The sequence below is a fragment of the Schistocerca gregaria genome, chromosome 5 (genome assembly GCF_023897955.1).
Source record: "Schistocerca gregaria isolate iqSchGreg1 chromosome 5, iqSchGreg1.2, whole genome shotgun sequence".
Lineage (NCBI taxonomy): Eukaryota > Metazoa > Arthropoda > Insecta > Orthoptera > Acrididae > Schistocerca > Schistocerca gregaria.
The window spans coordinates 282,724,560-282,737,705 of NC_064924.1; the positions used below are offsets into that span (position 1 = coordinate 282,724,560).

Consider the following 13,146-nt stretch of genomic DNA (forward strand, 5'->3'; position numbering starts at 1 on the left):
ACGTAGCGTGACAATTGGTTCACTGTGATGCGTCTGTCAGCAGTCACCAATTCGTTAACTCTCTGCACATTGTCTGGAGTGTGTGCAGTACGAGGCCTGCCGCTGCGAGGACAATCGTCAATATTGCCGTGCCCGCTTTCATCACAAACTGCTTGCCCACCGACTAACTATACTGCGATCGACAGCAGCATCTACATACACCTTTTTCAACCTCTTGTGGATGTTTCCCACTGTCTCGTTTTCACAGCACAGGAATTCTATGGCAGCACATTGCTTGTGACTAACGTCGATTGTAGCAACCATCTTTAAGACATGCTGCGACGGCGCCACTCACGGGAACAGGTTGAACTAAGTTTGAAAACAAGCGGGAAGGATGTAGAAGTTTCACACATGCAGAAAGAAAACAATTTTTACAAAAAAATAGTGCGCATTTCTTTTGGAATGACCCTCGCATTTCTGGAAACAGCTGCAGTGCAAATCATCATGGATGAAATGATGCCACCTCCATTTAATTTAAGAGTAACGCTTCTATACCTGTCAAGGGAATTGCAGGTAGGATGGGGTTTGGGGGGGGGGGGGGGGGGGCGAAAGACTACAGCCACTCCAGCCCACAACGAACAGCCCTGCGTCATCAAAATGCCCGTAATATTCCGGCAGAGTCCGTCCCATTCAAAGAGCAGCTAACGAGCTGAAAGTGACGGGCTTCGCTCGGCGGCAGATGGCGCGGACACCTGTTACGGAACCGCTGCCGTCCCTATCGGGCCGCAGAGGACGGAGGGAGAGCCTTTTGCGAGAGCCGTCGCCTTTCAGGGGCGCTAAATTAATCCTTTAGGGAGCGGCGAGGGCTCTCCGCGGCGACATTTAAGCCGCTCAGCAGGCACCGCCAGAGGCGGCGACACGGGCGCACCGCTGACATTCCCAGTCTGCCGGCTGCCCGCATTACGACCGTCGTTCAGTGAATCACGCTGCTCACAAGGGAACCTCCCCATCGCATCCCACTCAGATTTAGTTATAAGTTGACACAGTGGATAGGCCTGAAAAACTGAACTCAGATCAATCGAGGAAACAGGGAGTTGTGTGGAACTATGAAAAAATAAGCAAAATATACAAACTGAGCAGTCCATGTGCAACATCAAGGATAATGTGAGCTCCGGAGCGCCATGGTCCCGTGGTTAGCGTGAGCAACTGCGGAACGAGAGATCCTTGGTTCAAGTCTTACCCGAGTAAGAAGTTTAATTTTTTATTTTCAGACAATTATCAAAGTTCAGGCACTCTCACATAATCAACTTCGCTCGCTAAAATTCCAGGACATGTTCAGATTTGCTTGGACATATGCAGGATCCGACTGTCTACACACGGAAAAAGTGAAAAAGTTAAAAAACATACGTTTTGACAGAGCATAGAGGAAAATTGTGCTACTGTGAAACTGTTCCATTCATTTGTTGCAGATTATGTGACAAACTCATGTTTTCATGACTTTTTGGGGGTGATTATCACATCTGCAAGAAAACCTAAATCGGTCAAGGTAGAAGAATCTTTTTACTCATTCGCCAAGTGGGCAAGTTAGGTGGGTCGACAACATATTCCTGTCATGTGACGCACATGCCATCACCAGTGTTGTATGGAATATATATGACGTGTTTTCCTGTGGAGGAATCGGTTGATCTATGACCTTGCGATCAAATGTTTTCGGTTCCCATTGGAGAGGCATGTCCTTTCGTCTACTAATAGCACGGTTTTGCGGTGCGGACGCAAAACACAGCCACTAAACTTATTACAGTGAACAGAGAGGTCAATGAACGGACAGATCATAACTTTGCGAAAAATAAATAAACTTTTCACTGGAGGGAAGATTTGAACCAAGGACCTCTGGCTCCGCAGTTGCTCGCGATAACCACCGGACCACGGCGCTCCTGAACTGACACTATCCTTGATGTTGCCTATCTTGCCCATGGACTACTCAGTTTGTATATTTTGCTTATTTTTTCATAGTTCCACACAACTTCCTGTTTTCTCGATTGATCTGTGTTCAGTTTTTCAAGGCCTGTCCACTGTGCCAACTTATAACTAAATCTGAAGGGGGTGCGATGGGTAGGTTCCCTTGACAGTTCTTCAGAGAGCGGTTTTCCACGTACCTAAAATTGCTACACTGTCACTGCTTCATTTACTAATACTACAGACCTGATTCACTGTGTATCTTTCCATATCTCGTGGGATTTACGGTGCAATTTCAGTCAGTATAACTATTAAAAAGATACAAACAGAACTGTTTGTGTGTCAGTAACTTTGTTTTGCCACTACGCGTTTTGACGGTTCACACCAAGTGGAGAATTAAAACCTTCCTGGCAGATTGAAACTGTGTGCCAGACCGGGACTAACTCGGGCCTTTGCCTTTCGCGGGCGAGTGCTCTACCAAGTGAGCTACCCAAGAAGTAGTAAAGCTGTGAGGACGGGGCGTGAGTCGTGCTTGGGTAGCTCACTTGGTAGAGCACTTGCCAGCGAAAGGCAAAGTTCCCGAGTTCGAGTCTCGGTCCGGCACACAGTTTTAATCTGCCAGGAAGTTTCATATCAGCGCACACTCCACTGCAGAGTGAAAATCTCATTCTTCAAATGAAGAATTGTTTATTTACATGGCTGGTGTTTGTTAGGAGTACAGACCTCTTCACAGTCACAGACAAAGGTCAGTGTAGGTTTTTTGCGTCTTTTGAGGATCGGTAGAATTGTATGCATACTGTTGCTTGATGTATGTCTTCCCCACTCAACATTTACAAGCAGTGTGCGCAGTGGACATATATCAGGCAACAGTACGCAGACAGCTCTACCGTCCCTCAAAAGACGCAAAATAACCTACACTGACGTTGGTTTGCAGCTGTGAAAAGACGTCTGTACTGAACACTAGCCATGTAAATGAACATTTCTCCATCTGAAGATGTGAACCATCTAAAGGCGTAGTGGCAAGATGAACAAGTGACTGGTGCAGAAACTTGTTACAGGAGTGGCGTTTGAAAAGTCTGTGCAAAAGTGGAAACTACTTACGTGTTTGGGGGTAAACTTATTTTCCGACATAGTCTCCTTTTAGACTTACACACTTCATCCAGCGCTATTCTAATTTGTTGATCCTTCCGAATAATAGGAATTGTCCAAGTCTGCAAAATCGCTATTAGTTGCTGCAATCACTTCGTCGTTTGAATAAAATCTTTATCCGCCAGCCATTTCTTCAAATTGGGGAACAAATTGTCCGACAGAACCAAGTCTGGAGAAAAGGGGGGGATGCGAAACGAGGTGGAATCCTATTTCCATGAATTTTCCGAGCACAACTGTTAAGATGTGTGCTGATGTATTGTGATGGAAAAGGAGATTTTTGTGGTTTAATCGTCGGCGTTTTTCTTGCAGCTCGGCTTTCAAACGGTCCAATAACGATGAATAATATGCATCTGTAATAGTTTTACCCTTTTCCAGATAGTCGATGAGGGTTATCACTTGCGAATCCCCAAAGGAAGTCGCCATAACCTTTCCGGCCGAAGGAATGGTCTTTGCCTTTTTTGGTGCATATTCTCCCTTGGTAACCCATTGTTACCAAGGGAGTGTAGTAATGTGTCCGTGTTTCATCCACAGTGACGAAACGACGCTTAAAGTCTTGCGGATTCTTCCTGAACAGCCGCAAACCATCCTTGCAACACTTCACATGATTCCGTTTCTGGTCAAGCGTGAGCTATCGCGGAACCCATGTTGCGGATAGCTTTCATGTCCAAAAGTTTATGCAAAATAATATGTATCCGTTTATTAGATATCCGTTTATTAGCTATCTCACGCACCTTAACTCTTCTTCCACCCCATCACCATATCATGGGTTTTATTAGTGATTTCTGGTGTCAACGTCCACAGTGCGTCCAGAACGTTCAGCATCACTTGTGCCCATATGGCCACTCCGAAAATTTTGGGACCACTTTTCTGTTCTAATAGATGGCGCAGACTCGCCGTAATGTTTATCAAGCTTCTCTTTAGTCGCCTTAGGCGTTTTGCCTTTCATAAAGTAATGTTTAATTACCACACGAAATTCTTTTTCGTCAATTTTTTGACAATCAGTCGACTGTTTCACACGAATGCAAAAAACAAAGAAATAGACCATTAGGGCTGAAACTGTGTGCATTCTTTCCGAAGATGCTAATAACTAAACATGACCTCGATACGCACCGGTGGTGCCATCTCTCGGACTTTGGACGGACTTTTAAGCTCCCTCTTATTTGTACTGACCAACAGTTGGAGCCTTCACAATGACGAGATATTCATCTTACAAAAGTTGTCAGTTTATAAATTTCTGATCGTTCAAATACACTGCCAAAAAGAGCTAAGCGCCCAGAAGGAGAAAAGAAAACTGAACTCCAAGGGTTGATTGGGCAGTGCTTGATGATAAAGAGGTTCAGATACTACGATCTTCTCGGGAGGTGTTCTTGAAATTGAGACTTCTTAAAAAGTTACTTTAACGCCTTGCTGAACATTTATCAACTATGAAGACATGTGCTTAACATCGCTTTAACCTCAGCGTAAGTTCTAGTGCACCACAGCTCGAAAAGCTTCATTTTTCATGAGAGATATCAGTAGGGGGTACTGGTGCATATGATCACAAACTAATCACTGTGAGAGGATGTGTGACGTTATTTCGGTGATTTTAAAACAGTCAAATTTATAAAGAGCAATGCAACATTAGTTAACCGAACTAAAGAGGAGGGGGGGGGGGCGGGGGAGGGAGTTGTTTCGGATAACAATTCTTTCGGTCAAGCACTAATCATCTATTTCGTACTACAGTACTAATATCGTTCCTATTTTGTGAGATTTTTAAAGTCAAACGACTTGATGTATCTCTTTGCGGACCAGGCTTATGTTCTTTATGGAAGATAAAATTACTTTTTGCGATAATAGTAGCAGAGCACAAGAACAAGCAATTGTAAAAATCCACCACCGGAATGTACTATTGTTGGCAGTGTAGCTTTGTTCCGAGTGGTGAGTCGGTGGGTGGGGGCAGCAACGGAAGGTCAGGCCTCCAACCTCTCCCAGCAAACTCTCGCCTCTAACTACTTTCGTAGTACAGATTTTTTTATTTGCTATTTTCAGTGTCGTTTCGGAAAACCTGGGGTTCGGTTGACCCGAGTTCGGTTACCTGGGGCTTTACTGTACTTTGTAGTATGCTCCTACTTATCAGTATGACGTTGCAGTACTACTGGCCTGGATGGATGCACCGTTTAGTTTGGTATTCGTGTCAAACTGTTATATCCTCTGACGCAAGCTCTCCCAAAAGGGAAGATGTAACTGGTCCTTGATATCCTGGATGCTGTTCCGGTAAAGACTGACGTCTATTCCCACACTTCTACTGGGCACAGATCTTCCGATCTTACTGACCACAGGAATACTTCAACGTCGAGACTACTGTTTTTGTGCTCATGTCCCTTGTGTAGACGACCACTGTCTTGTTGAAAAATGTTACCACTACACTCGTGGATTATAGACGGTAGATGAGGACGCGGGATGTACGTGACAGTCTTGCCGTAAGAATTAACTCCGTCACTATTAGTAGTGACGGAACTATTTCTGATGGCCGCCCCACAGCACAATGACCGGAGTAGCACCGCTATGTCTCTCCTGTACGTTGGAAGAATGCCGTCAACCGGCACCACACAGTGGTCTTTGCAGCATGAAGTAGTAACGGTTGGTGGGCGTGTGGCTTTTCTGTTGCACATTTTCTGCAATTCTGTATACTGACATGTCCTTTGAGATGGAAATGAGCTTCGTCTGTCCACAGACTATTCCGTGGCCGTTTACTGTCCACTTCGAGGAGAGCAAGTAATGCCAGAGCGTACGTTTGTCTCGCTGACAGAACAGCAGAAAGGAACTCCTGAACATGGGTGACTTTGTATGGATAGCGACGTAGGACGTTACGTAGAATTTCATGCACCATGCTCGCAAGCAAGTCCAACGTTCGGGCAGTTTCCCGTGCACTTACTGTTTGCAAGCCACCACTCGACCCCTCCTGAAATGCTGCGGCCACATCTTCGACAGACTTTGGATCAACTGCTTAACCCCCCCCGCCCCCCTGCCACATCGCACTTCAGAAGAACCTATCTTACGGAATTTTGTAATTTTTTCTGCAGATCCTTTGCAGTTATCGGACGAATGCCTATTTTCATAACCTTGTGTGTCTGGAACTTCAGAGCACTTTCGCACAGTCACCAGTCTTGTGAAAGAGCTCTATCAGCAGCGCGCGACTCCTCATGGAAATGCTCACGTTTGGAGTTTCGGACCAAGCTGAGTAACAGCCGAGTGCATTCTCGTCTTTTTGTGTACATATTCTGACTGTTTGTCGAATTTTTATTAAATTTTGTTGTTGTTCGTTGAAGTTTCCCCATTGCATCAACAACACTCTGCTCAAATTTGACGTCATTCTGAGCAGTGGTTCTCTTTAGAGTTTTGAAACTGGGACTTCAGTTATGGACATCCTGTATATACATCACATCATATATAATTATATATTCATATACAGATGACAGTGGTATCGTGTACACAATGTGTAAAAGGGCAGTGCATCGACTGAGCTATCGTTTGGACTCTGGTGATTCACGTGGAAAAGTTTCCGGCGTCATTATAGCCTCACGACGAGATTTAACAGACTTTGAATGGTAGTTGGAGCTAGACGCATGGGATATTGCATTTCGGAAATCCTTAGGGGAGTCAATATATTTTCTAGATCCACAGCGTCAAGAATGTGCCGAGAAAACGAAATTCAGGCATTACCTGTCACCATGTACAATGTAGTGGCCGACGGCCTTCACTTAACGACCGATAGCAGCGGCGATTGGGTAGAGCTGACAGTGCGAACAGACAAGCAACACAGTGAAAGAACCGAAGAAATTAAAACGGGACGCACGACGAACTATCAGGAGAGAGCGGCGAAATCTGGCATCAATAGGCTATGGCAGCAGACGACCAAAGTGAGTGCCTATGCTAAAAGCACAACATCGCCTGCAGCGGCTCTACTGTGTTCATGACCATATCCGTTGTACTCTAGAAGAATGGAAAACCGTACCATGGTCAGACGAGTCTGGATTTCAGTTGGTAAGAGCTGATGGTAGGCTTTGATGTGGCGCAGATCCCACGCAGGCATGGACCGAAATTGTGAGCAAGGCACTGTGCAAGCTGGTGGTGCCTCCGTAATGGTGTGGGGTGTTTTCAAATGGAATGGACTGATTCTTCTCGTCCAGCCGAACTGGTCACTGACTGGAAATGGTTATATTAAACTATTTTGAGACATTTGCAGCCATTCACGGACCCTGTTCTCTAACAATGATGGAATTTTTATGGACGATAGTTCAGCGTATCACAGGACCACGTTGTTCGCGACTGGTTTGAAGAAAATTTGACAATTCGAGCCACCCGCTTCGCTCGACAGGAATATCATCCAACAAGTATGTTGCATAATCGAGAGATCATGTTAGTGCATAAAATTTTGCCCCCGCATCAGTTTTGCGATTATGGATGGATGCATATTACTGCAGGGGCTTCCAGCGATTTGGACAACGGCCTTGCCACAGTGGCTACAGCGGTTCCCGTGAGATCACCAAAGTTAGGCACTTGGATGAGTGACCATCCAGACCGCCATGCACTTGCAATTTTTCGGGGTGCACTGAGCCTCGTGATGCCAATTGAGGAGCTCTTCTACCGAATAGTAGCGGCTCCGGTCAAACAAAACTATCACAACGACCGGGAGAGCAGTGTGCTGAACACACGCCCGTCCTAACTGCATCCTCAGCTGATGACACGGCGGTCGAATGGTCCCGATGGGCCACTTGTGGCCTGAAGGCGAGTGAATTCAGTGATTCGAGTATTTGAGTCCATGACACGTCGAGATTCTGCACTACGCCAGCCAAAAGTAGGTCTGACATATTTGGAGTTCTACTACTTGTCAGCACAATGTGGAGCGATCGTGGTGTACTGAATTATTCTACTAAAGTGTGCGTCATTTACGGAGTGTGAGGTGATCCACATGAGCTCCAAAAGAAATCAATGGGAATTCGATTACTGGATACATAGTACAATTCTCAAGGCTGTCAATTCAACTAAGTACCAACTCCAGTTGGAAGGACTACATAGAAAATATTGTGGCGAAGGCGAACCAAAGGTTGCGTTTCGTTGGCAGGACACTCAGAAGATGCAACAAGTCCACTAAAGAGAGAGCTTACACTATACTCGTTCGTCCTCTGTTAGAATATTGCTGCGCGGTGTGGGATCCTTACCAGGTGGGATTGACGGAAGACACCGAAAGTGTGGAAAAAAAAAAAAAAAAAAAAAAAAAAAAAAAAAAAAAAAAAAGCAGCCCGTTTTGTATTATCACGTAATAGGGGAGAGAGTGTGGCAGATATGATACACGAGCTGGGATGGAAGTCATTACAGCAAAGACGTTTTTCGTCGCGGCAAGATCTATTTACGAAATTTTAGTCACCAACTTTCTCTTCCGAATGCGGAAATATTTTGCTGAGCCCAACCTACACAGGTAGGAATGATCATCAAAATAAAATAAGATATGAGAGCTCGAACAGAAAGGTTTAGGTGTTCGCTCTCCCCCAAGCGCTGTTCGGGAGTGGAATGGTAGAGAGATAGTAAGATTGTGGTTCGATGAACCCTCTGCCAAGCACTTAAATGTGGATTGGAGAGTAATCCTGTAGGTGTAGAACTGTAACGTACATAGTTCCAATCGGTAGCTCTCTAAAAAGGCGGGAGCCAGCTCTCAGAATTAGTGTGCTCTGCTCACCTGGAGGCGGTAGCTCTCGTCGGTGTCCAGCGTGAGTTGGCCCGTGGGGCGGCTGCCGTCCGCGTCCAGCTTGACGAAGACGGTGAGCCGGGCGACGGTGGCGCCGCGGGCGGCGTCGCACGCGACCCTGCCGGCCCAGGCGGGCCTGACGAGCTGCAGGTGACGCGCCAGGCGCTCTGTGGCGGCCGCCAGCAGGCCCTGCGTGTCCTCGTGCTGCGGGCCGGACAGCCGCAGGCGCACGTCCAGGTCCTCGGGCAGCGCGGCGGTCGAGTTGGCGAGCCGCAGCGCGCCCGTGGGCCGCGGCCACAGCGGCGCCTCCCAGCCGGCGCACGTCCACTGGCACGTGTCCAGGGACACCTGCGTGCCGCCCTGCCACAGCGCGCGCACGCACCGCCCCGACTCGCAGCTCCACGTCCACGGGCCCGGGTCACTGCTGCAACCGGAAACACCGTCACTACCTGGACACACTATCAGGGCTCCGTTCCTCAGTCGGTAAAAACTGAACCCTCACAGCATGAGCGTCCAAACTCGCGGGCCGCATGCCGCCAACAGCAAATACCAAAGCGGACCGTAAAATTAAAAAATCCTTTTTATTAAGTTATGAAAAATTGAATTTTTTGCAGTCTCTCGCCACACGATGCTGTTATATCATTGGTCTATTCCTTTTTGTCCAGCGGTTATTGTTGGTGCCTTGGGAGAGCCAGTCCTGACAAAACTACCATCTGGTGAGCAAGATGTATGAGACAGCCGAAATAACCTCAGACTTCAAGAAAAATATAGTAATTCCAATCCCAAAGAATGCAGGTGTTGACATATGTGAAAATTACCTTACCCAACGATCAGTCACAGCTGCAAAATACTAACATGAATTCGTTAAGACAAACGGAAAAACTGATAGAAGCCGACCTCGGGGAAGATCAGTTTGGATTCCGTAGAAATATCGGAACACGTGAGGCAATACAGACCCTATGACTTATCTTAGAAGCTAGATTAAGAAAGGGCAAACCTACGTTTCTAGCATTTGTAGACTTAGAGAAAGCTTTTGACAATGTTGACTGGAATACGCTCTTTCAAATTCTAAAGGTGGCAGGGGTAAAATACAGGGAGCAAAAGGCTATTTACAATTTGTACAAAACCAGATGGCAGTTGTAAGAGTCGAGGGACATGAAAGGGAAACAGTGGTTGGGAAGGGAGTGAGACAGGGTTGTAGCCTCTCCCCGATGTTATTCAATCTGTATATTGTGCAAGCAGTGAAGGAAACAAAAGAAAAATTCGGAGTAGGTATTGAAATCCATGGAGAAGAAATAACGTTGAGGTTTTCCGATGACATTTTAATTCTGTCATAGAAAAGGACTTGGAAGAGCAGTTAAACGGAACGGATAGTGTCTCGAAAGGAGGGTGTAAGATAAACATCAACAAAAGCAAAATCACAATGGAATGTAGTGGAATTAAATCGGGTGATGCTGAGGGTATTAGATTAGGAAAATGACACACTTAAAGTAGTAAAGGAGTTTTGCTATTTGGGGAGCAAAATAACTGATGTTGGTCGAAGTAGAGAGGATATATAATGAAGACCGCAATAGCAAGGAAAGCGTTTCTGAAGTTAACATCGAGTATAGATTTAAGTGTCAGGAAGTCGCTCCTGAAAGTATCTGTATGGAGTGTAGCCATGTAGCGCGGCGAATATGTCGCGTACTTCGGAACTGTCTAAGACACTCATATCTACCGATCAACTATTTACATACATGTCAGGCCCGGGTGTCAAACGGTGAAGAGCGAGCTGGAAACCCAGAGGTCGCGGGATCAAACCTCTTTCGCACCAGTGGTTTTCCGCACTTATTTTTAACCTAGCCTTCACCTGACAAGGGTGTGCGAAGTCGTCAGAAACAACACATGGATCAGATTCCACGTTAAACCGTGGAAGTCGCTTTTCCTCTGTTAGGTAACTCGAGTAGCCTATTGTCACACATGTCGTCGAAGTGGCGTCCAATAAGCCATAAACCATAAACAATACCACCACCACCACCACCACCACCACCACCACCACCACCGTAATTGTTTCTACAGAACCCTCACAGCACGAGTCCAACTTCCATTATTCCGTTTTTTATCATCTTCGTTTGTGAGTCACCCGACTCGGTACCACCCACTCTGGATGGGGGCTCTCCCCACAGGCACCATCTAGCTACATCAATGGCTACGTGGCCAGCAAACTGTTTCCCTGCAGTCCCCGTGCTCCAGCCACGATGGGCACATACACCTTGACAGATCTGGGGAGTTTACAGCTCAGGCACCAACAATGCGATCCATGCTTGGCCAAGGTGCTACCGCTGTGCAGTTATCTAAACCCCACCCAACGGAATAGCTGTCATGCTGTGTTCGCCAGGCAGGAAGAATGTAAGGGCAGAAAGGCACAGAAGGTGGAATACACGCCATGGGCGACCTACCCTGAACGATTAGCACTTCCATAAAGTTTGGAAGAAGAATACCGAGTCAAACCAAACAGTGGGGCTCATACATTTAAGAATGAAAATGTTGTAGAAAATTCCAAAACAGAAGAAACCGAGTGTCCAAAATAAAACCGAAGGAGTCTAGTTCCGTAGGGGGATTTCTTATGTTGCGGATGATTTCTAGCAGTTATCGCCTAAGTACCTACATTCGTCAGTCCTACTACTTTGGTTCACACTGTGTTTTGGTGAAGTGAGAAGTGAAGTGTTTTACTACGTTATTTGTGGAAAATACTTGTTACAGTTTAATGCACATCAAAACATCACCATGATTCGGAGAATGGAAGTGTTTGCCACATGGATACGCAAGTAAAAACGGATATTGGCGCGAAAACATCGCGACAAACTAAATTATATTCTAGAAAATATCTTAACTCTAAGCAAAAAACTCGTCAATATCGTTTGGTTGCAAATGACAATCTACCTGTAATAATTAACACGAGTGATCCAGAAAATTCATGCACACCAAATGCGAAGGTATTTACAAAAAGGAACGATCCATTGTCTGAACTAAAGATGCACAATTTTACAATCATTACCAAAAATTTTCACATTACAGAATAAATAAAATAGAAAACCCACTGATGGCACAGTGGTGCCGAAACATGTTTGGGTACTGAGAAATGACTGTTTTGCATAACTGGCGGACCTCGCATCCAACAATTTTAACTGCAAACACGGCCAACACAAGGAGCTGCAAATCAAGATGATTATTTTTAACACTTCGTTGTATCACTGTGATATGAAGTGCTGCTCATATTACTGCTGTAGTTGCATCACAATGCCCCAGAGCCATACGCCGAACATGGTGGTTCCTCCTCTTGGTAGTACCACATGGCCATCTGGAGCTCGTGACCGCTGCCAACAATCACGCATAATGACTACATTCTGCGAATCCTTTCTGCGGTATCTCAGGGGGAACATCTAGCTTCTTGTAGCCGTATCACGCCACATCGTTCAAACTCAGTGAGGTGTTGATAATAGCGTGTTTGTTACCTTAGCGGCATACTTGACTAACGCCAATTCACCACGTACAATCTCAAAAGACAGTGCGTGTTTAAAGCACACCTGATTTGCGTTCTCATAGTTACGCTGCTAGGGCGACTCTCAGGCGAATGGCGCGAAACTTCGTTAAGCAGCGTTTGAAAGGTTCTGTTGGATTCCTTTCATGTTAATTTCTTAAATCCGTTGCCATTTACGGCATAAATTCCTTTTCTAAATTTACTGTGGTGTTTCTGACTTCTGGGAGGAGACTGAGCAGTGAAGGGTGTTACCTTTACACATAAACAAGAACGATCTGTCACACTACTACAGTTTAAAACACAGTTTATATGTAATTCATATCACACAGTCTCATACGGAACCTACATCCGCTTTCTTTTATATACTGTATATGATAAGATACTGTCATCCCCCTTCCCTTCTGTGTGAGAGAATGAATGAGCAAATGTATTTCTAGTTGCATGCTTGAGGGTAGCAGACAAGTGTGTCTGCTAGAGAACAGTAGGACCAACGTCAGAACAGGTAGCTACGCTTTCTAGAAGCAGAGAGGTTTTCCATTCTTAGTATGTTCCTGTCGTCCCTTGTCATGTTGGTATAGGAAGCTGCTCTCTGGTCACTTCCGTTTTGCACTTATGAAGCACGTTCGGTAGCGGGCCAGGTCAGTCTGTCTGTCCGTGGCGAGTGTCTGAAGTGGTAAGATCTCCGGCTAAGCGCGTGTCTGCTAAGTCCATAGGACAATGGATTTAAGTTCATTGTAACTGAAAATTTAATCACCTTCATTTCAGGTTTAGCTCTAAAATATCTAATGTTATCTTAAATTGCAACGCAGCGTAAAGT

The 13,146-nt window shown here is 45.7% G+C and overlaps 1 protein-coding gene across 1 annotated transcript in view; it reads right to left on the reverse strand.

Moving 5' to 3' along the window:
- LOC126272292 (probable beta-hexosaminidase fdl) overlaps window positions 1-13,146 on the reverse strand; it is a 181,863-nt gene that overhangs the window by 101,997 nt on the left and 66,720 nt on the right. Inside the window, exon 3 of the mRNA XM_049975056.1 lies at window positions 8,801-9,233. Coding sequence (XP_049831013.1) covers window positions 8,801-9,233 — 433 coding nt within the window. The remainder of the gene's footprint in view (window positions 1-8,800; window positions 9,234-13,146) is intronic.